Raw genomic sequence first — 25,948 nt, 5'->3', positions numbered from 1 at the left:
AACAAACAATAGGTGCAATATATAATTTAAGAGTTAGGGCGTTCGCTCACTGCATATTTTTTTACTGGGCAGTTCTAACTTATTAAAACATTAACTATATAACCTTTTATAAAAAATCTTAATTTAACATATAAATACGTAGAAATTTAGTAAGTGTCAATAAATAAATTTTGAATAATATAATAAAAATCTTGTTAAAAACCAACGTCACACCTTATTCAGATATAAGAACTAGATTATTAATACTTAGTATTTGTGTATCACCGGAACTCTCCACCTCAAATACACTGGGTACACAATTCTAGCTCAGGTAGGGCTTCTTAGCAATTATGTGTCAGTAACAAGTCATGGACAGCAGTGACTACTTCGGCAAGTAGGCTACATGCTCTTTATCCGACAGCTTTACAATGCTTTTCGCATACGTATCATGTGTATATTTCTAAGACCCGTGCCAGACATAAACAAATATTTCAACAAAGACTTTTTCTCAGACATTTGAACACGTATTCGTTAAACTATGAAGTTTGAGCGCTTTGATGTGCGCTCGAAAAACCGATACGAAATGGCAAAGTGCAAATATTTGACGCAAGCTTTGAACAAATATTTTCGCGCTTCACTGTGTTCATGCATGTGCTCAAATATGTGTCCAAATGTTTGTGCTATATCTGACACGGGCCTATGAGCATGCCCTATTGCTCAAACAACTTGACGGATTTTGATATACGAGATGTCGTTGGATTCGTTTAATTTGGGACTGACGAGCTATATATTAAGTAGTAATGAAGGTGGTAGAACTCTTTGTGGTTCGACTTTGGCGGCACCACCGCCACACCTATATCTACCTTATAACAGCAGTGTTAGGCGCTGTCTGTTCAGTTTTGAAGGGTGTGGTAAGGAAGACATACTTTTCCGAGGCGTTCCAGCTTAGTCCTCAGGGAAAAAAATCAGTAGTAGTACTTCTATTACACAAGATATCATTAGCATCTTCTTTTAAAACTTTACATTACTTGCATATTACTTTCGTGCATTCTAGCGTTTCCAAATCCCGTATGTCTATTACTCAAAGAACAAAAAGCTAGTGGAAGGAATTATTCAATCGGAGTCCGTTTTTAGACCTTCCGCTGGCCAGTGGACCGACCAGTACATTACTTGGGGCAGCCACGTGTGACAGACGGTACTGCACTGCTTCACACAGAGCTAGCTCACTGTAGAATTGGCCATTTATTAGAATAAAAATAACCTTTTTTCCCACTACGGATGATAATGATCATATGTAATGTATGTCTCATTCCTTACCACGTTCTACGCCCAAACGGCTTACGAATTTTAGTATATGATCTATCAATGGATTCGTTTATATTCTAGTAGTTGCGTTTTTTGTTATTATAATAATTATAATGTACAATATTGCTATAAAAAGTTTTTCGCTCTTTATGTTCTACCCCTGGGTACAGGCCTCAACAATTACAGGAGGAATGAGCTTCTCTAAAACACTTCTGCAATATGGATGTTTGATTTTTTTCTTATATTATTAGAGTAGCAAAAGGGTATACACTCCAACTGATGGGTAGTGGCTACTGCCGCCCATGGACATCTGTAATCAACCCCAAATAGGATTAGATATTCCTATCTGAGGTCGGCCACAAATGCACCATTACCCCTGAGGACTAAGCTGGAACGCCTCGGAAAAGTATGTCTACCTTACCACACCCTTCAAACCAGCAGCGCTTAACACTTCTGTTATAAGGCAGAAGTAGGTGTGGCGGTGGTGCCGCCGGAGTCGAACCACAAAGGGTTGTACCACCTTCAAGTGATAGGTGACTTGATAGTTCATGATAAAAAATATTGCATGCAAAGTTACTGTCTATTAATGGAATGCGATATAAATGCAAATCATATAATTAAACACATTGAAAACATTCTAAAATACAATAATTCATATTAATACTTTAGAAAATGCTTACCCAATGCTATGAGTAAAATGTATGTCTGAAATAACTCCGGAATGCATTGTCTAGCAAGTTTATAAGATATCATTTTTGGGTAATTAAATAGATACTTAATTACTAAATTCCTTAAAATTGCTCGGATAATGGCAAAGTTAACTAAGTAAACTCTCATAAAACGCATTAATTCGACCCAGCCATTATTAAAAATGTAGGTAACTGGCGCGTGGAAGCTCATTATGATATCGAAGGCCGTGTCTACATGTTCCCAGCTCTATGGCGTCACAGTACAGAGCAAGGTACGAAAGCGAATCTCGCCGAATGTACACAGAAGGCGTTCAGTTTAATTTGTGCGCTTGTGCTCTACTGTACATTCCATACAGAGCACAGATAAAAAATAAATCGTGAATTGAATTAAATATTATAATTGCACGCGATTATATTCGAATCGATATCTCGTTTGTGATATCGATTATCGCTGACTAACTCGAAATTTAAAATTTAAATCGAATTAGATAACGTGTACGAAAATAGTGGATCTAATAGTGATGTGAAGTGATGTCGATGTGTTAAGGAATTTCGGCTCAAAATGGAATATCGGTCGATGAGTATGGTGAAGTGATTTGTTTATCTACATTTTTGACATGTTTACGTTTTAATGAGGCTTCTAAATGTTCTGCTTTATTTCGTAATCAAACGAGATGATCCATTAATGGAATGACGGATGCTTTTAACTTTATTACGCCCAAATGTAGAGGCATCCTGATATAAATATGTACCTATATGCCACTTTATTACTTCGTGATATAAAACATTCTGACATATTCGTAAAGGTTTTTAAAAGTATGTGTCACATAAAGCCATATATTCTTTTTGGTCATATTTTGATTTTTTTAATTTAAAAACTTTTCAAGTAGGTATTTTTAGATAGTTTTAAGCATTGAATTAGTAAAGCTTACTCATCTACATAAGTTCACAAACTAAGTATCATCCTAGATTTCATGCTAAAAATAAAATTTGCTTCAATAGCTGTGTTATAAAATCTACAATTACGTCTAGACTTGACGTAACGACGCACTGTAGCATTTTTTTGCATATTCCATAAAATATCCTAAAATTCCTCAATTATTCCGGAACCAAATATGCGCGTACTATATTACTTACTATCTTTCCTTTATAAATTTATTATTACGTTTTAGGAAACTAAATTAAAATGAACACTTTAACTACCACATTATTATAACTACATTTTTTTCTTAAACCTTAATATAAACTACTACATTTTTTGCTCAACCATTTGATGATTATATTATAAATAATTAATTGACTATTTAATAAGTATGTAGTTCATCAAGAGCATTGTTATTAGAACATAAAAACTATTATTTTTTCTATTGACTTTTTACACTATTTAATTCAACATTCTGAGCATATTAACACCGTTAACTACTTAACATTAACCTGACGGTTAGCGAATGACATTTCTATTGCCCAACTAACTGCCAGACATACTTAACACCGTTACATTAGTTTTACGCATACCGTACAAGATTTTTGTTAATCAACTATTTTTACATACTCCTCACTATTACTCGTGGATTTACTATATTTATCACGCTACGAACATAGATTAGTAAAGATACTTCGCCGCCTTGAAATTGAATGAAGCCACAAACGGCTTATTACTAAGTTCTTTTTTTTAATTCTTGACAAATAAAACCATTTCTAGAGAAAATTTACGAATAAATAACTAATACTGCGTAATTTACATAATAAATAAATAATTATTTCAAATATTTTAGGGACATTTTAGCACGGAGACGTGGCAAAACTTTTTTACGCAACTATTTCAGTTGTCAAAACTGGTTACGTTTTCTTGTTAGGAGTGAGTAATCTTTACTTATCTATGTGTTTCGGGCATATGTCATAAGTAGGTTTGTATGTCTTATTCTTAGGCATGCCTGTTAAACCAAAAGACTTCATAAATGTTAACATAAGAGTTATTGTTGGATTAATCTCAATTTATTTTATAATGAAGTATAAGCAGGCAGCTTTTTTTCTTTTTATATTAATTATTATCCAATAATTTTATAAAATAGACTACATACATAGATAGAATACTCTTTATTGCACACTTACAGTTGAATTTAAATAATAGTAAAACATAAAGTAAAGTTAAGTATGTATACATAATACATACTTAACAAGCAATCACGTCGTCTAAGTGCCTAACTCTCATCACATTATCGAATCAAAACACGGAAGCGCATAACATTGTGTTATTAGACAGAAATAGTCATTACGAGAATGCCTTCGGAGTCAAACCACGACAGTTTCTACATTGCATCGGAAAAATATACAGTTTTACGAGTACCAAATTTCCAGATTTCGCCCAAAAGGTTTGGTGAAATAGGCTGTGACAAACGAAGAGGCACATAACCAAAACACACGAATGATCCAACAGAGGTTCTGTATTAAGATACAGAACCCGAAACATAGAATATAGAATTTGTTAGTCTATCTTGTTAAGCAAACAATAGATAACGATCAAGTAAACGCCCTAAGATGAAATAGGTAGTTAACTAACTATTAAGTAAACGAACATAGAAAATTACTTAGCTTAAGTTGCTTTATTTTGTTGGTCAATCTTGATACGAAATTTGCGTTGGATAGTGTAGATCTAACGGTTAGACCTTGCTTTTTTAGGGTTCCGTACATAAACAATAAAAAATAAGAATCTATTACCAAGCTTCCGCTGTCTGTCCGAACGTCTGTCCGTCTGTCATAGCGCTTCATCTCTTGAAATGTTATAGCCAATGAATTTTTTACAGAGTGTGTATTACTATGGTCGCTATAACAACAAATACAAAGATAAAATAAGTTTTTTTTATAAAGTTTATAAAATAATAAATACTTACGGTAGTACAGAACCGTTTGGCGTTCGACTCATACTTGGCCTTTTTATTCTTCATATATTTCGTACCGGATATTCCGTAACATTGAAATGTATTTTCGACATACATATTACAAATATGCGAACATACCGACGCATTCACAAAATAAACTTAAGTACTTATGTACTAAGTACATTTATGTGAAGTGCGTATCGTGAAGGTGGTAGAACCCTTTGTGGTTTGATTCTAGCGGCACCACCGCCACACCTATTTCTACCCTACCACAGCAGCGTTAAGCGCTACTGTGTTCTGGTTTGAAGGGTGTGGTAAGGGAGACATACTTTCCCGAGACATTCCAGCTTAGTCCTCAGGGGTAGCGGCGCATCTGTGGCCGACCTCAGGTAGGAATATCTAATTTTATCTGGGGTTGATTACAGATGTCCTTGGGCGGCAGTAGCCACTTACCATCAGGTGGACTGCATGCTCGTTTGCTACTCCTATATTATAAAAAATGTATAATTGTGTGGCTAATCAAAGAAATTACTTTGGTTAATTGATTTACGAATACGTTGATTAATTTTATTAGGCTTGAATTTATAAACATTCTATATCATTCAATCATTCTTAGAGGGTCATCACTAATCAATAAAATGTTCACCATTAATAAATTAATTTATAATAATCATGTTTTTATAATGTTACCAATCGTTACAAAGATTAATAGATTATTTTAAAAGTCCGTGGCGCCCCGTGGCTTGTGTAGATCGTAAATGATCTCCATAGTTAATCAAGATCGGGCGCAGTCGGAAGTTAGATAGGTGTAGTTGTAAAACTTGTACGCTTACATGCTTCGGCAGGCGTTAAGCTGTCGATCACGCTTGTTGTTACAACACCTATAATACCCGTGCCCAGGGCCCCGACGTAAAGGGGCCCCTGAAAAGCCAATATACTCGCTTATTGGTCATAAGTATATCTACTTAGATTACGGACAACATTTCTAAATGCAAACATTGATCATTAAGTAAAAATATGAAATTAAATCTATTATACACAGTTATTTCTTGTTAATATTTACTCGTACTTCTCTTAATTTATAACTATTGTGTGATCTGCTTTTTTTTATGTTTTCTCAAATAATTACTTTCTAATAGGACCCCGAATTCTTGTAGGGGCCCCGCTATTGCTTAAGGCAGCCCTGAAAACACCTTAAAGCATTAGTTCAACAAGTTGCAAAGCTAAACACGTCAACTCGGACCTCACTCGGGCCAATTAATTAAGACCTTACCTCCTTGTGTGCCAACACACATTAAATGTCGGCAGGCCGTTGTAACCGACAAACTGAGTTTTATTGTTTTGTGCAGATTTTATTTCCTTTTCGTATGTGCTAAATCGAATTTAAATTTTGCTTATTTCCCAGCATGTGTTTGTATGTTCCTTACTACATAGTAGTCTATTTCTGCAGTGCTGTGTTCTGATTTGAAGGGTTTAGTAAGGAAGATGAACTCATCCAAGTAGTTCCAATTTAGTCCTCAAGGGTAGAAACGCATCTGTAGGTAACCTTAGGCAAAACTCTTATCCTATGTGAGGTTGTTTATAGATGCCTACAGGTGGCAAATGCCGCTTACCATTAGGTGGATTGCATGCTCCTTTGCTATGTCTATATTACAAAAAAATCAATAAAGATTCTTTGTCATACCTTTGAACCCGATTTTTTTAGTATTTTACGAGTTTAGAAAATACAAATTAATTTGATACACCCACAAAAATTTCAATGGTATTTATAAAGATTCTAGACTTTAAACTATGACCTTACAAAAATAGCTAGATTACTACATAGTATTTTATACGAAACGTTTTTATCAGCTGCCGTTTGCACCATTGTTCTTCTACTATATCGAATTGTCAATCAACCCATTCTCCATTGTAACATGTTAACACACAAAAAACTTTCCAGTTAAATACCAGTTATACAACAAGAAAAGTTCAAATGGAGAATAATTAGGTAATAGAGAAACACTACACTAGTTGTTTTAGGGTGGTAGAACCCTTTGTGGTTTGACTCCAACAGCACTACCGCCACACCTACTGCCTAATAATAGTAGTGTTAATCGCTGCTGTGTTATGGTTTGAAGGGTTTGATTCGGGAGGCATACTTTTCCAAGGCGTTCGAGCGTAGTCCTAAGAGGTAGCACCGCGTCTGTGGCAAAACTCTGGTAGGAGTCTGATCTTGTCAATGGGCCACAGTAGTCACTTACCTTATTTATTAATTTAAGCTAACAAATGGCCGAAGTCTGATATTTCAAATCGCCCGTAAGGTCTATGCCAAGTCTAAACCACTGTTGCCCAATGATGCAAACGAGAGAAAAGGCTTAACATGTCCTCTGAAAATCAGAAGCACCCATGAAATGTAGCCACTAGTGGTCACCCATCCAGCGATCGAACCCGACGTTGCTTAACTTTAAATCGGATATGGTCTATGTAACCGTTGAGCTAGTCGCTTTTGTAAGCAAAGAAAATTTCACAAGTAGACCTAAACAGAAATCTAAATTAATGACTGGCCTAAAATCGAACCCGGAACACTGCGTAAATGCCCAACATAGCCTCAACGCGGGTCATATTAATTTAAATTACGGTATCATATAATCTATTGTCTTAACTAATTGTAGGCTGATTGTTTGTTCCACTCTTATTGTTACATATCCGCGTGTCGACCGAAATCTCAGGTCATTGCCTTGATCACTTGTAATTCTGTACTAGACGTAACCTATTCCAGATTTAAGCTGTTTACTGTTTTTTTGGGATTTACCGATCAATCGATTACATCTTGTTTTCTTAACAACTAAGCATTAATTTCATTTAATGTTATAGGTAGTTTACAAGAACTTTATATAAGTGGTATTAAAGAAAAAATATCGTTACAGACAGTTTGTTGGTAAACTAAATTAATTAATTATTACAAAAACAAAATATCTGACGCTTTAAAACTAATTAACTGAAAGGGGAATAGATAGTAATCCAAAATTAAATTAGTATTAAAATATTAAATATGAAATAAGGATTAAATTTAAACCAAACGTGTAAGTGTCTCTATCTTACGACACACTTCAAACCAATACTCTTACCATGAGTTTTCAAAACATCCCACAATTTTACGTTACGTTTACTCAATCCAATATTCTGTTCCGTTTGCTTCAGTAGACTGAGTAAACGTAACAATAAGTAAGTGCTCAAGTCTTTCTGTCTGCCTGACATGTTCGCAAAAATGAGAGGCAAAACATAAAGCGCCATTTTGTCATTTTAGGCATTTAATGTTACGTTACTGATACAATCCGCTAGGGGTACTGATTGAAAATTGTATGGGCAAATACGTAAACAAATAACAAAACAGTCATATTTGTCAAAAAGAAAAATCTCATGGTAAGACTACAAGAGAAACTTACACTGTTATAAGGCATTACAAACTTAATAAAAATATATACTAAGTTCATTGTTTCGCTGAGATCAGAAGCAAAACTTCTTTGCGTCAAAAACATTCAGTCCCAATGCCGTAAGGCTATCACGGCACAGTATTTGAATTGCAAATGCGACATGAATCATGTGCAACAACAATGCAGGCTGTTACAACAAATTTACGAGCCAGCGTCTCTACTAAACTCTAGATTTTAATCTAGGCATTGAAACATTGGACGGGACATCCTGAACTTTATACTAGTTAAACTCTTTTTAAGCAATGATAGCCTAGTGGTTAAGAAACTCGATCTTTGGATCGAGTGGCCCTAGGTTCAAATCTCAGGCCTCAACCTCCGTTTTTCAAACTATATGCGTATTAGTAATTAATGATCACTTGCTTAAACGGTGAAGAAAACCACCATGAGGAAAACTGCATGTGCATGAATATGCATATAAAATTTGGTGAAAATCGGTAAAGCCGTTTCGGAGTAGTACGGTAACTAACATTGTGACACGAGAATTTTATATATAACATATAATGAGGTAATCATATATTATAGAACCGTTCATCCATACACGATCATCTATCCTTATCATATCCATTTACGACTTACATTAAAGTACATCTGCCATTCGCTGTAAGAAGATCTTCATTAACGCCCGCCTTTGAATTTTTTCCGCATCTCTCACACGTAAAGGAAGTAATCTTCAAACTATTAAGGCTAGCTCATTTGCAATTTGTGTCTTATTTCGCGTTTTTTGTGCATCGGAAGTTACTCGTAGATTACTTAGAGGTAGTTAATATTTAGTGCTTGATATCCTGCGACTACTTTTCGATACAGCTGTCTGGTTATTTAGCTTTGAATAGTGTTGTTCTTGAAATAATAACACTTAAAGTTCGTTTATAGAAGCACTAAGTATTATTGGAATATAGTCTTCAGAGTTGTCCTAAATGTTTGTTTATAAATTTTAGTTTTTGCGTGGTGGTCGAAATTTGGCATTACGGGAAATATGAGGATATAATACGAGTATTGGTAACATTAAACTGTCAACAGCTAACAAACAGAAATCAAAATTCGCCTGTGATTGTATTTTCTTAATTTTTAGGGTTCCGTACCCAAAGGGTAAAAACGGAACCCTATTTCCCTACCCTATTACGTATCATTCATTATCACCCCAACGCCATCTATTGTTGTGTCATATAACTAAGTAAAAATAAGTAAAAAATAATGAACATTTGGTGGTACAGAAGCCTCCATGTGCGAGTTCGACTCGTACTTGGCGAATTATTTTCGATCATCAATAAACCTTGTAAATCACTATAAAACAAAACAAAAGTTAATTAAATCCCCTAGCAAACAAAAGAAAAAAATGTTTTAATTATTTTGTCTTATATATGTCCACACAAACTTATACGCATATTATTATAATGATCAAAGATTATAATGTTCTTGAAACGGATTTAGATAAACCTATGATTCAGCCGGTACCAAACTAGCCCTTTACACCCGAGATGATATGAGCGTGAGTTTCACTTTAAAAAAATTCCCACGTGATAGCTTCTTATTTTTCGAAACGCAACCGATGCCGATCGATCGTGAGGAGAGTATCGCACGTGCTATCGGCTAAGTGAGCGGGGTACAGGCGGTCAGTTGTGCTAGGGACTCGTCCAAAGATGGCAGATTTTTTCGACCCGCACACTGTCACAGGTATATAATTATTTTTGGTATTAAATGTTTAGTATCTATTATTAATTATAGCTAATTTGAAAGCTAAAAGAACACTTAATACGTGGAATTAAGTAGTTTTTTCGATTAACTTGCAATTTAGATACAATTAGGTTGCAAATTTCAACTGTTACGATCGTGTGCCTACGGTTGTTGGTGCAGAATAACGTTTGATGAAAATGCTTTTATTGCTATTACCAGTTATGTGTAAGTTTCGTCAATATCAATTTTGTTTGTTTCAATTTTAGGGGTACATTTAAATGACGATCAGATTTTGCCAGTGCGGGGTGAGGAGAAATGTATCGGACATTAAAGATCTTCATGAAAGTGAAGAGCTTCAACCAAATAGATTAGAAGAGTATCAATTTGAAGAATTGTGCCCTGAAACAGATCCAAAAGCACATGCAGACCCTCAAATAGAAACTGACCTAGAATTGAATCTGGAACTTGAGCCTGAACCTCAACCATCTACTTCAAAATCATCCCTAGAAATTTCTCGCCACCGAGCATCTTCACGTCCAACCCATCGAAAAATAGCTTGGAAAAGAATACGTTTTCTGTCTTGAAAAGGTCTACACATCCCTACCAACATCTCTAGTAAAGTTTCCAAAGAAATATTTTTCTTAATATTTTAATTATGAGGCTCTTGATATGTAACCAGATGCACAAATTTATATTATCTAAGAAGAACAGGTCGAAAACTTAATTTAATTGCAATAGATATGGCTAAAGTTTTCTCCATCTGCATTATCATTGGATGTATTCCCTAGCCAAGAATACCTACGCTTTGGAGACCTGGATTTAAGACGGAGGCAATAACGGAAGAAAGAAGAATGTTGATTTTCATAGAATTACGTAGTTTAGGTTTCATTGCCAAGACAGATTTTTTATAAAGACTAATGAAAATAAAGACAGTGATGTTAAATATCTCCAAATTGTTTTAATTTTCTAATATTTTTTTATGAAAAACTAATTTTTTTTGCAATTTTCACGATCGTGAGTGTGACAGTTCCCACCGGAGACTCACGATCGTGCGGGTCGATTTCTGGATTACGTATAAACTCTGGATTTTTTTTCGTATTTTTTGTGGATCCCTTAAGCTATAAAAAAAGCCGTAATAAACGTTTTGAATCGAAAATTGCGAAAAAAAATCTTCGGGTGTAAAGGGCTAGATCTAAATATAGTAGAGATTATAATGGCAGGTTTCAATTCCGTGAAACTAATCTTACTTGAAGCTTGTATCAAATCTGTCATAGACAAATTAATTTATCAACAAAGCTCTACTTTCGTGTTTTTTATATTTAATTCTGAATTTTTTGTAGATCTATAAAACTAAAGTCTTATAAGTTCAACCTCATAATATTTACTTGTCTGTTAGTTTGTTACCTATTGTATTTTAATTCTAAATCACAAATTTAATTTAGTAAGAAGAGCACATTTATAAAGTTAAATAATTTTGGTCTTTTAATTCTATAATATCAAAGACAACTTAAATAAAAATCCTAGATCATTAAATTCCTACGGGAAACAGCAAAGCACGGAACCGTCTATACGTGAGTGCGACTCGAACTTGACTATATTATATTGATGCAAACGCCTATACATGACAGATGCATTACAATTCAATTTACATATCCGTTTACTGCTTGAATTACTTAAAAAATGATACAGTAATGGTCGATACTTACCACTAAATTATAATATAGAAGTAGAAAACGAGCATGTAGTCCACCTGATGGTAAGTGGCTACTGTCGCACATAGACATCTGTATGTAATCAACACCGTACAAGATAAGGGTCCACCCTGACATCGGCAACAGATGCGTTGATAACCCTTAGGATTAAGTCTGAACACATCGGATAAGTATGCCTCTTTTACCACATCGGTAAAATATGCGATATTAACCCTCAGGACTAAGTTGGAACGCTTTAGATAGGAATGTCTCCTTTAACACCTTTCAAATCAGACCACAATAGCGCTCAACACTACTCTTATTAGGCAGAAATAGGTATGTCAGTGGTGCTTATGAAGTCGAATCTCAATTCTCTACTACCTTTAAAATCACACTTATTTACCAACGCTAGTTTGTGTCCGAGTATGCAAAAACAGAAACCTACATCCTCAAAATTATGTGTCTGTTTTCCTCATAAAGTCTCATACAAACCGCCACTTAACCTGTTCTCGTACAACAATAAATTCAGAATAAGGCTCGTTATTTGGTAACAATCGAGATATTGTTCTGTGTAGGCTGATCGGGGCTGGACAAGAACGACTTATACGAAACATTGTTATGTAAGACAATGACTATAAAAACATCTATTGTGTTTCGCAAATTGAAGGGATAAGGTAAAGATTTTATTTGACAAAAAATATGGTAACAATGTTAAATCAGCAAGAAGAGCGCTTTTCATCGCGTTGGGTAGATCTAATAATTATAAAGTTAAAAGTTGGTCGCGTTCGGCGGATGGATGGGTGACCGCTAGTGGCTAAATTTCATACGTGATTCGTGCTACGGAGGGCACGTTAAGCCCTCGTCGTATTCTCATTATTGAATGGGAATAGTTAAACCTTTAATGAGTGGCCTTATGAATACAACTGACGCAAACCCACATTTTCGTTCAATCCCCATTAGAAGAGCGTGGAGGAGTACGCTCAAATCTCCTCTAAGTCTAGACAAAAACCTGCGCCCAGCAGTGGGTCTTCAAATGAATTAAAATTATGGCGGAAATTCAAATTCTTTTTGGCGAACTGTCAAAAACCAATCTATCTTCTTCATTCAAAAATACGTACCTATAATAGTTATAGATTTGTATCTAATTTATGATTGGCAATGTACATTGTTATTCTCACACGTCACCGACAATGGTCGACACACTTTCTCTACTTGCTTCTATTCATTATTGGAGATGAATTCGCGTTTGGCCCAATCAGTTTGTTCAAAGGTTAGGGCCTGTATAAAAGTGTGTCTCGTATCAAATTAATAAAACATGCGCTCTTTATTAAATGACTTATTTAAAACAATAGTTACAAAGACGGAACAAGAGTGGTTTGACAGAGGAGGTGCAACCGCCTTCTAGCATGAAGTAGTTATTACATTTCGGTGGACAGGACTTACAAATGATGATCATCTTAGTTTTCAACATCTTATATTTAATCGGTTCAGGTTCAGGTTAGGTTAGATTAGAGTCCTTGTTCTATATGATGGAAAGCAGATAACAAATCGCTAATTTTATCTCGTATAGAAAACTGGTCTATAAAAAGTTTATGTCAATGACTGGGCTTATAATAAGTGAGATACCGTTTAAAATATTACAGACTTACTTTTGTATTGAAAACAATAAACAAATTGTAGCCGAATAAGCCAGGCCCTATGTAAGGTATACCACAGTCGCATTGCGTAATTGAGGACTAACTAAGCGTTCAATTGAACATAGCATCGCTTATAAGAGGGACATAACAGTTAAGAGTGGCGGTGGTGTCGCTGTAGAACCACGAAATTTTCTACAATCTACAAAACATTATCTTGATGTCATATTTTATATGACATTTTAATATAGGATATAATTCATAAAAGGATGTTGTAACGAAACAACAACACTTCATTAAAATGTCGTAAGATTTACTAAAACACAAATAAACTTAACAAAAGTGAGACTAAAATGGTGAAATAGAAGCACCTATTTCTTTTTTATAGCCTTAGTACGCATGTGATTAAAATCAGACTGCAATAGTGTCTTTATGACTTTTCCCATCATTATTTCAACTTAGGGAAAGACGCATTGTCTTATATATAATAGGCATCATAATTCTTGCAGTAACAAGTGTTGCGAGTGCTTTAGTGATATGTCAAAATGCGTAATTACTTGCAAAGTAGTCGTATTGTCTTATTTTTGGAATTAGAACATAAAATTTTATGAAAGGAATGTCTTCGGATGGCTGTTATATTTAATTTGGTTTTGTAGCAAAAATCTTCAATAATTACACGAAAATCTGTTACTTATTTAAAACATATAAAAATAATTATGAGAAAAACCATCATATTTTGTATATAATAAATTTGGTCAAGTGCGCGTCGACCTCGCATAATGAGGGTTTCGTGTCACCAATTTTCATTTATCTTTAAGTAAAAATTCAAGTGTTTATCAATAATGTAATATAGAGCCCTGTGACAGACAAAAGAGATTTAGTAATAGCATTTTGATTTTAACTTTTGGGTACGGAACCCGAAAAAGGCATTTCAAGAATCATTATCTCACAACATAATTACATTCCATTCAATTCATTGCAATTTTCATTAACGCTACACCATTTTAGTTATTTTATAAAAAGTATTCTTAAGATAAATAAAATTCAAAGCAACTTTAAAATAAATAACACATACGGTAACTCCTTACGTCTTTCATTAAAACGCAATGTTTTAAACGCAGTCAATTACCGCAACTACTGAATTGGAACACATTTTTTAAAATGTCGTTAATTACAGCAATTTTAATTAACATTTAACACACTAACACCATCTAACGGTAAAAGTCATTGTAGAGTAACCACAAGCGAAGTGCACACACGGACAGAGCTGCTGCGATCTACATATATTTTTATATGTAATCGAAGAAGTAAACGCATATTTATTATCATAGCGGCCATACAACTAAATGCACTTTTAAATTGTACACTATATACCTTATAACTATTTTATTTATTTTAATTTTTAATTTTACTGTCCATTTGTCGGCCACAATATCACATTCCCTTTAAAAAATTTAAGCGTTATTCTATCACAGTTCAAGAGATAGAACACTGCGACAGACGGACAGGCCCGTATTCGCTTTAGTAACTTTAGTCCTATCTCAAATGAAGTACCACCCTTGGCCACTAAATGGAATGTTTCCGCAAATGATGCAATTTTCAACACAGTTACTTTAATTAAGGACTTAAGGCGTACATAATGACCACCTAATATATAGTAGTGTATGCTGTTGACTTGCGGAAGAAATTAGCGTGATAATGAAGAGTGAATGATGAATTTTATTATTTTTGGTATTGATTTTTTTCTGTCATATCGACGAGAGAATAAGACAAAATATCCAATAGCTAAAACGTTGGTATTTAGTATGCAATGTGGTAACTCTCTAACACATAATGTAATTCGTCTCAGAAATATAAATTCCCTACACCATTTCATTGATAATGTTAATTACCAAGAGCAGTAAATATAGGTACTAAAGCGCTATTAAATAAAATAGCTCCTTGTTCTATAATTTGAATCCTTAACAGCCTTTTTATTTTAAAACAATTACAGAACTAATTTAAAAGCCTCAATAAAACAAAACTGCTGATTGGAGCAACTAAGTTTTATTTTCTTTTAATCTTTTTAATCAAATTACTTTAGCTCCGGGATAGGCTAGTGGACACTTAAATGGAGGATGTTAAAAAAGTGAGTGCGAAGTAATCATCATTAGTCAGCCGGTAACAATGTAATGGCCAGGACTGTGAGGAAAGTGAAACGTGGTAGAGCAAAGGAATCTGGAGCCCTTAAGCAGCTCCCAGCGATAATAGTAACTCCGCCAGACAACAATCTCGCCATGAAGATCAAAGCCACCGAAGAATGCGAGCAAAATAATTCGAGCGACGCTTCAAACGAAGCCACATCTTCTAACACTAACGGGACAATCAAGATGGCTAATTTCAACGTGAACCAACTCATAGCTGAATTGTCTGAGAATTCCAAGGCTTCGAAAGCCGAAATAGAGAACATACAAAGGAAGCTACTCCATCAAGCGAACGAGATACTAAAAGTTAACGCATTCGCCAATCACCAGCCGAGTCCCGAACCGAGAATAATCGGAACTACTCAAAAATACATTAACAGTAATGGGCCCGTGTACGGTCGGATACCGGTCATAATACCCAGAAACCTACCGAATGGAAATGCCCAAAATGGAACCAATGCTATGCAAGCACCACGTGCCAATCAAATAGTTAGAGACAATGTAGAGCCTCAATTAGTCCCAGAGAAGCTAGAAGACACGTTCCAAGATAACGCTAGCGCGATGATAAGTATCGGGCGGGAAAATATGCAAAGGGTCAGCATGATGGCGGACGCGGGAAGAGGTTTTTTCTACGAAACGGGTTCCGTGAGCCGAGTGCCCGCCAGTCCGCGCTGCGCACCGCACAGAGGTGAATGTCTTACTTGATCTAACGCGAGTCTCGGTGTTCTTGTCAAATATCTTTGTTTGTTTTGAGTTCCGTCTTTGCTCGTTTCTTTATATTTGGGCATCGTATCTCGTGAGTGAATGAGCTGTTGGCGTTGTGTTTGTAACGGTTACTCGAGTTTGACGGCGGATGGTCCGGTATGTCCTTGCCTCTTTCTTGTGTCTACGAATCCAACAGACGTTAAATGTTTTATATAAATATGCATAAGATTTATACATAATACAAGAAACGTTGTTTGATTCTTATATTAACTTAGTTATAAGGAATTTAATCTTAATTCTTAAGTTTCTTAAGTCTAAACTTTATTATATCCATAATTCATACAGAAACTTAATTTAACATTGATTTTCCTTTTAAAATTAATCAAAGCACACAAAAACTATATATTTCCATTACGTGTAAGTGTGTATTAAATTCATAATGGAACTTTTTACATTCTTAATAACTTATATTGTTCTTAAGTTACTTAGTAATAATATTTTCATACCTTGTCGTTTAAAATATTTTAAAGTATTTTTCTCGCTTATTTTAAAATGTAAAACCATTGTTTATGTTGTCGTAAAAGTTAAAAAAGATAAAAACGAATTCTTAACTACATCTTAATACAGAATTAACGTAGTAATGTTGCATTTCGTATGCAAAGTAGTTTTTAATGACTCAATTTAGTAAAAAGTTTACGACATTTTAGAGAAATACTATCTTGATATATAAAGTTACGATTCTGTCGGTGTATCAAATTACATTGTGTCAATCTATATACCTAACGAATAAAGTACATAAAAAGTATTAAAATAAACGTAGAAATATGTATTTGTAGACTATAATATGTATAACTATGGTGCCACTGGATACTGTATTTTACGCTGCAGTGTGAAGGGTATGGTAAGGTCTACTTGTAACTTGTACGATGTAACTTGTACAAGTGTCTACTTGTACGATGCGTTCCAACTCAATCTTCAGAGGTAATAACGCATCTGTAGTCAACCTCAGATAGGATTCCAATCTTATTTGAGGTTAATAACACATGTCCATGGACAACAGTTGCCACCTTCCATGACGTAGATTGCAACAGGTTTACTACCTTAAGTCCAAAAGTATTTTATATATCGTCAAAAGTAATTTTATGTACATAGTTTTTAAATGTAGCAATTTTACTATTCCAAGATTAAAAAAACAGTAACAATATAAAGTAATTACATACCAGCTAAATAACTTAAAAAGCTCATACAAAATCATAAGCATAAGTATTCACCTCGATCAAGTTGGTTGTAACCTAATTACAACTTTGTATTAATGATCTCATTGAAACCACATAACCGCTATATCAGGCACTTGACTTAAACTAATGCTAATTGCTTATAAAGTCAATCTTAATTACTTTCATTGTTATAGTACTTTATGGCCTGAATTAAAAAATGCACTTAGTAACTTCTTACTTTTCATTTGTTTTGTGTCGTAGGACAGCATTCCTTCTGTGGCTATGTTGATTTCTTTTTGGCGATTCAGTCGTTCCAATTTAGGTGTTCTTAATCATCAAGAGAGATTATATCATGTCATGCTGGTGGATGTCGTGATAACAGCATTAACCATTGGCTTGGGGCATCGTAAAGGAGGTAACACACAAGTGACATTTTATGTCACCAAGCGTAGCCGATTGTCGTCGCTAGTTGTCAACAACCGTCGCCGCCTACTGTCAACTGTCGTTAGAAACGTATGTAGATCGAAGACTGTACACTTAGTATGAGTTTTTAATTTTTGACAAAAATGACTGCTTTTGTTTTTGTTTACGTATTTCCCATATATTTCCAATCAGTTCTGATACAATCCGCTAGGGGCGCTGATTGCTCTCACTAAGGGTACTGGCAAAACCCAGTGACAGTCGACGACAGGCGAAAACTCTCAATGACTTTTGGCAATGTTGGCCACAGTCACTGACGACAGAATGCAACAGCAGGCGACCGACATCAACATGAACTGTCGCTCACGTGTTAGCTCCCTAATAGAAGAAGTTTGACCTGGACTTTAGACGTATTGTAAAACATAATAAATCAAGAGATAAGGTAAACAATTAATGTCTTGGTCAAGACGTACTTACGAGTTTTATTCTGAAAGAGCCATCCCAACCAATGGAAACTAATGGTGATGCTCATGACTCTCATGAGTCATGGCTTTGTAGAATCCAAAGGTTCATTGACATATTTCTTGATAAGAATGACGAGGTAATGTATTTATTTTTTCTATGCGTTAATAGTATAGTGATATCTAAAATTATGGAATCGTTTACCTGTAAATACCTTTAAATAGAACTACTCTAAATCAGGGAAACCTTAAAAACATCATAGTTGTCACTCCTAATGACTAAAATGCGAGGCAAGAACTGCTTCACGCTTGAAATATATGTATTTTCTCAGCTACATAGTTTAATAATTTGCAAATAAAATAAGTTATACTAGTGAACTTGTTTTATATTTTTCAAATTGAAGGGAAGTAAGCTAGACGATCATTCAACTTTGCCTTACGCAACAGCCTAATTTAAAATTCTATAACTCCCCAAATACCCTACATCCGTGTATTTTCAAAGCTAATAAATGTCATCGATAGAATATTTATGTTTTAAATGTAATTTATCGATTATTTGACAGCTCGGAATGGTACCAAAATAAATTGCGAAATTTATCTTTAAATACGAGTACATAAGAAACGGAAGACATCTATTCAGACGCCGATACCTATTTTAAAGTGCAAGAAAGTTGAATAAATAAATAATTAGTATCGAATAATAGATGACAAATATATTTATGTATTCAAATACATTTTTTGTGCCAATAAATTAGACTTACGACGTATACTAGTTTCGACTGTCTGGGCAAACGTCTGGTTTTGAATATGCACGTTTATTTTTACATTTTATTGTTTACATTATGTATATAATATACAAATCAACAATTTCAATAAAACTCACCAATTTCGATAAAACTTAAATAAGTCAAAATAGAAGACTTTATGCGAAGCGACTCAGATTATTTTTATTCCGAAAATACTTAGATTATTTGTATTTAAAACCAATCAAACTCAAAATATAAAATTACATGAGTTCTCAGAATTTTACAAATGCCTTATAAATATACAAATTGATATATGAATTTGGAATTTCTGTATCAACGTTCTATTCCTAGTCTGAATGAATAAGTTACGCTATTTATAACTTAATTTATTCCTTTGAGTGCAAGCTTCTAGGTATGAGTGTAATTCAGACGTGTTTATAATTTCTTACATCACTTAACGTACTTATTGGGTACGCTCTTCCTATTAGCATAATACCTGTGGACCCTGGTATGTGGTAGGTGAATGGACCTTAAATGTTATAGAAATGAAATTAAGTTTACTACACTAAATAGAGAAACTACATCAACTATGAAATTATTAAAAAAAACTGCTTAAATTGATAGCGTCTGTCACATTTTATTATGTCCTAGCTGTGTCCCGCGAATTCACCCGCGTTAAAAAGAAATAACGCGGGTGAAACCCCGGGGCATAGCTAGGTCTAAAGTATAAGTAAACTTAGTTACTCCTTATTACATCAGCTACCTGCCAATAAATGACCCGTCAAAATCGGTCCAGCCATTTCAGAGATTAGCCAGAACAAACAGACAGACAGACAGATAAAAATTGTAAAAAATGTTATTATTGTGTGTGTACCGTGTGTTTATTCATATGCATGCAAACACGGTTATTTCAATATTAAAAACAGACACTCAAACTTGTTTATATGTATAGATCATAATAAAATATCTCAATTCCGTGATAATTTTAGTCTAAAATCATATATAGCGTCCTACAATTTAAACGAATCCAGCGACACCTCATATTGTGTTAAAAAAACCGACAAGCCTCTTGGGCTGCGGATCGTGCCAAAGAGTGAGACACACACATACACCCATTCGGTTAAATACGAAATAAGGAAAATCTAAATATTGTTTTTAGAATACCACACATGTGTGATATATTTTGCAATCAACACATTTACATGGTAAAATTTATCCACATTAAATCGTTACATGGTTACATGATAATCGTTACAATTAATTATTATTAATTATTAGGTATATACACATTATAATTTATACGATAAAATCCAATGAATAATATAAATTTTAATACAAAGTAAGCCTTCCTTACATTAAAACCTCATTGAAAATTTTTCATTAGGTAATTGATCCATATAAAACACATCAAAAATCTGCAACCGCATACTGTACAGTAATTGATTAAAATTTAAATACATAATCGTATATTATTTTTGATTCCATTTGTATCAATCTGAAATTATTTTTATTTCTCCCAGAGGACATTAACGGTATTTTAAACGGAATGTGTACATAACAATAATTACATGGAATCATAAATGCGAAAGTCGATTTGTTAGTTTGTTTGCTCCGCTTTCACAGCTACATACCTTGTAGTTATGGCTGTTATATTGTATAGTTAACTACTTTATTACACTAATTATAATAATAAAATTAGAATAAAACTGTTTTATAGCCGGTTGATAGCAGTGATAGTCTAGTGATTGTTACTCTAGATCTCCCGGGGCGTCCGAGGTTCAAATCCCAAGCACATAGCTTTGATTTTTCAAAGTTATGCGTATATTAGATAATAATTATTCCTTGCTATAACGGTGAAAGAAAATGTGGTTATTAGACCTAAACGTCTGGGAGTTCTTAAAAATAATCTAAATAAATAGTATACTCACTTCACACATGGCGAGCGCGGTGAACTATGGTCTTACCCCTCTCACTCTGAGAGAAGAACCGTGCCCAGCAGTGAGAAAATAATGGGTAGACGGCGATAGCAATTTTTGAAAGAAATGTGCATGTCTTGCATGTCTGTATAAATGTTTTAGAATTCTTCGTAGTTTCAGCTGTACACTACCCACACATATTTCTGTTTTTAACAGCAGTGTCAAACGCTGCTGCATTCTTGTTTAAAGGGTATGGCAAGGAAGAGACTTGCACAAGGCTTAACTTAATTCTCAGGGATAACGCATGGCTGACCTCAGGAATTCAATCCTACTTGCGGTTGATAACAGATGTCCCTAGGGCCGCATTAACCACTTGCAGGTGGACTACATGTTCGTTTTCTACGTCATTTAATAAGCATAACTTTGCCTACTTATGCACCACATTTTTATAGTAACTCATTTACTTAAATGTCTTTTCTGTTTCGAATATGTATTTTTTGTTGACGGTGTGAAAACCTTCAAAAGCTAACACGGCACCTTGTGAGAAATACTTGGTTATATGTGGGATTTTTACCGCTATATATCTTAGTGGTCTGCCCCAGCGCTACTTGCAGAATTTCGGAATCTGCAATGGAATGCAGCGGTACCCTCGTGTGGCTGAATTTTAATCTCATTCCATACGTTGGTGACGTTACAAAGCCACAAACATAGTCCTTGCCGGGGTCCCTGACTGAACGCTTCGAGCTTTCACTCTTAATACTCGCAACCGTGGAAGAAACCTTTTAGATACCCCTTACGATAAGCGGGATAGTATCTCGTATTCTAACCCTCAGTTACAGGTTCTATTTCTGATACATACAAAACCTTTTGTAGTGAAAGATAATAGAGAAACCATTATACTTTAACGTAAAGTATTAAGAAGCAGTATACTAGTCATTATAGATTTAAAACAAAACAGATGCCTTCCTCAAAAACGTATGACAAACAAAAAAAGGTTTAAAACATCTGCTGATGGATAGTAACACCCACAATGGATAAGAAACTCTATAGCTCTAACTTAAAGTTGCTTTCACCTTGTCTCTATGTATTCGAGGGGCTGCATTTCTTACGTCACTATGTTAAGTAATTTACAACTTTATGGGTTCATATTCTGGGTTTATTTTAAAATGGTAGAGTCAGCGGAAATACTTCCCAGGTAAGTTGTAGAGTTGCGGCTTGGGACCTGTTCGTGTATGAACAATTCTTTGTGGGAAAGATTATAGATGTTCACATTATTTTAGCACTACTGGTTTTTACTTGTGTATCAATAATATATTTTACGATTATGGACCTATTTTAGATCGATAACCCATTATTTTTTTTTATTTATAGCCGTCTTTAATATCAACAGTCTAAAATAATGTGACTATAACTAAACTAAAAGGAATAAAATTATAATAGGTATTTTATATTTGAGGCGTTAATATGTTAAATAAGTAGGAATAGTAGTAATATCTTTAAAAAAAATCTTACGATGTTTATAGTTAACTGTTAAATAATTTAATTAATTTATAATACGTTTCTAATACGTCTAATACGCAGTTAAGTTCTAATACGGTCATAACTAATTCGAAAAAAAACAGATCAAAACCTCAGAACCAGAGAATAAGACCCAAAAATACGTTCACAGTATGATATTTAGGATTAGTATATACGTATACAATAATAACTTTATATCATATTTGAATTACTAGCTAAATCCAATTTTATATTTACAATTCAATACCTATTCAAACTCTGTTTTGAAACAAGAAATAGTACTGAATTCTACGTAGAAACCAGCTTTCATCAATCACTGAGATACGACACAAGCTGGAAACAGATAATATTACTCAGAATATAATAAATTACAGAATGCACATAGTACAGATAAAAGAAAGTTTAAAATTCCAAAATAAGTCCACTTTGATATTTCGATCTCGCTGAAGAGTTTAAGGTTATGAAAGTAAAGTTATTTAGGTCTTAACCCTCTTATACTCTGATGCTCCACACTAGCGTAGTAAAGGGTTAATTTGATGCTATAATTTTAAATTTTTTAGTCACAAAACTTAAAAATCAAATGAGTTTATAACGCACGTTGATATAAATGTAATCGGTCACGGATTAGGCGCTATTTCTGAGGACTAAATTGTAACACCTCGTTAAACTATTTCTTACCACTCCCAAATCAGAACGCAATAAAATAATATATATATATATAATATATATAAACGCTTCCTACACTCACAGCCCCACACTAGAATTCACTGTGTCGTGCCACGGACACACACATAGACAAATACACAATCACCCAGAAACAGAAATCTAAATTCATTATTTAGATATCTGTCTGGCCGGGGATCGAAACCCGGGACCCCTTGCGCGTCAGACCAGTATGGTGACAGCTCCGCCACGCGGATCGTCAATAGCGCTTAATACTGCTATTATAAAGCAGGTGTGGCGTTGCTGTCACTTTATCTATAATACCTGCTCACTCAATTCAATCACTTAATCGAATCCCGAAATCTTCTACCACCTTAAACGCGCCATCTGTTTTCTTGTGTATTCTAAGTCCAGTTAGGAACCTGCTTTATATCTTTATCTCGAGAGCAAAAACTAGAAATGCCCTTCGGTTTACGCGTAGTAGGAAACTAATGTCACTTTGACTACTACATCGGTAGAGATCAGACTCAGATCACTTTACGTGTAACATGAAACTTTGATCTATATCTCATTCAGTTAATATCAAAGTCGTTAAACTGATACAAATCTATAAAATTAAAGTAGAATTTATGTAAATAGAAATGTTTTAGAGATAGTATAGTAAACGGAACCCACCTGATCAAATCAGTACACTTGAGAGTATGTCTCCCTCGGCATACCCTTCAAACCAGAACACTCACAAAAATTAATTTGGCAATAATACCTTCGGAGTTAAACTACAAAGATTTCTGCCAGCTTCCATGATTAACGAACTGAGAAATAGAATGTAGGAGACGGAAAATTGTATATCCTTATGAATTTATCTCCTAAATTCCATGTTATCACTCTCACTTAAGAAGCAGTTTAAATCAGAGATTGTAACAAGTATTGCAAATATGACTAACCAGTATAGCCACACACTTGCAGCTAGATTGACAAAAAAGTAACCTGTTTACAAATACCTTAAGGCTCGGGTTAGATAGAAGCGACGTAAGACATAAAAAGGCAACATGGCGAGAATGTGTCACATAAGTATCCATTTCATACATTTATTTTGTGTTCTGGAATTACTTTTATTTTCCTTTTATTAAGAGCGAGCACGCTGCCGTTTTCGAAACAGTAGACGACTACACCGGTCATGCTTCTGTATGTTAACAATTAAAATAAATAACACGGTTGCCTCGTCCGCGCTATGTCCGTGTCTCACGTCGCTTCTATATGACTTGTTTAATGTATTCAAAGCTCTCATAAGAGAACTGTCAAGTATGAAGTGTACCCTTGGAGTACATTTATATGGTAATATGTGGCTATGCTTTAAATGCCCGGATAATGTAGTGTCAATCACAGTTGACAATTGTTACATCATCTACTAAGCTCTGTGATTTATCTATTAATGAATATGATGTAATAGTAGACCAGTATTGTCAAAACATGACTGACATAAATATTTAAGTCTGTCATAAGATTTTTATGTAATGTGCTGATTAACTTTTTGATCTGAAGTGATAAATGCGGTGTATAATTAGTTTGCCATCATCATCAACCCATTACTGTCCCACTGCTGGGCACGGGTCTCCTCTTAGAATGAGAAGGATTAGGCCATAGTCCACCACGCTGGCCAAGTGCGTATTGGTAGAGTTCACATACCTTAGAAAAATACTTAGGGTTCCGTATTTTTTTCAGACTTCTCAGATATCAGGTTTCCTCACGACGTTTTTCTTCACCGTTTAAGCAAATGATAATTAATTTCTAATACGCACATAACTGAAACATTTGTGCCTCGGATTTGAACCTCGCACTCCTCGATCATGTTTGCCATATTCCATCATAATTCTTCGTTTTTGAGATTAAACTGTTAAACAGATAAACAAAACCCAAGATGAATTTTCAAAACTGCTTTCTAAGTGCATTTACACACATTTACTTTTATAGAGCTCCCGTCTAAAATTTCATAAGACCCACTTAAACTGTGCGATGTTTCTCTGTTATTGCCTAGTGTTGACAACCCACTGCAGGGTACGGGTCTCTTCTCAAAGTTAGAGAGAATTAGGACATAACCCATTTGCCTGTCTGGGATCCGAACCTCGGACCCCTGATCGAGAAGCCAACATTGAAGCACTAGCTTATCACTGCTTACTTCATATCTATAACTGCTTATTATGTTTAAAATCGCGAAAATGAGCATTATGGCCAAACAGAATAGTTATTTTGAAGTCATATAAATTTCATAAATTTTCAATCGACTTCAAAAAAGAGGTAGTATATACTATACTCTCTAGTAAATAGTCTTAATACTCTCAAGTAAATAATCTATATAGTCTGGCCTGTATTTGTAAAATCAGCTACGTAAATAGCGATGAGTTTTGTCAAGCACAAGACTGCATCAAACCGTTAGGAGTTGGCACACGAGTGATGTGAGTTGAATCATCGTTATCACCGAACGGTATTCGAATCTGTGGTTTACTGAGCGACTTTAGCTTTTAACCTGTTTAACTGGACTTTTGAATTTTTTGGATTTTGTGTTTTCGATGAATTGGCGAAGTAAGCTTCGTGGATTCTGATAAGTTATAGTTAGGAAACAAAAATAAGTGTGGCGCTTTCGTAGTTAAACTATGAAATTAGCACTACCTTTACCTTATCTTATCATCCTCTTCAAACCAGAAAACCTAGAAATGCTACGGTAAGACAGCATTGTCTTACCGTAGCATTTCTAGGTTTTCTGGATTCGAGATCGGTTTTCGGGAATTCGAGATCGA

General features: G+C 34.6%; 1 protein-coding gene across 7 annotated transcripts in view; it reads left to right on the top strand.

The window, feature by feature from the left end:
- The window catches only part of LOC140742784 (uncharacterized), a 64,449-nt gene that overhangs the window by 14,455 nt on the left and 24,046 nt on the right, over window positions 1-25,948 (top strand). For 2 of the 7 annotated variants that reach the window (XM_073073813.1, XM_073073804.1), the window contains exons 1-2: window positions 2,282-2,559; window positions 15,408-16,195. The exons of 1 other annotated variant lie outside the window; for it this stretch is intronic. In XM_073073813.1, the coding sequence (XP_072929914.1) occupies window positions 15,496-16,195 (700 nt within the window). In that variant the 5' untranslated portion in view covers window positions 2,282-2,559; window positions 15,408-15,495. 4 more of the 7 variants (XM_073073796.1, XM_073073786.1, XM_073073821.1 and 1 more) reach the window with 4 other exon arrangements.

Source organism: Epargyreus clarus, unplaced genomic scaffold (genome assembly GCF_041222505.1).
Source record: "Epargyreus clarus isolate Ecla_fem2 unplaced genomic scaffold, WU_Ecla_fem_2.2 ptg000001l, whole genome shotgun sequence".
Taxonomy (NCBI): domain Eukaryota; kingdom Metazoa; phylum Arthropoda; class Insecta; order Lepidoptera; family Hesperiidae; genus Epargyreus; species Epargyreus clarus.
This window is presented reverse-complemented; position numbering and strand designations above follow the sequence as displayed.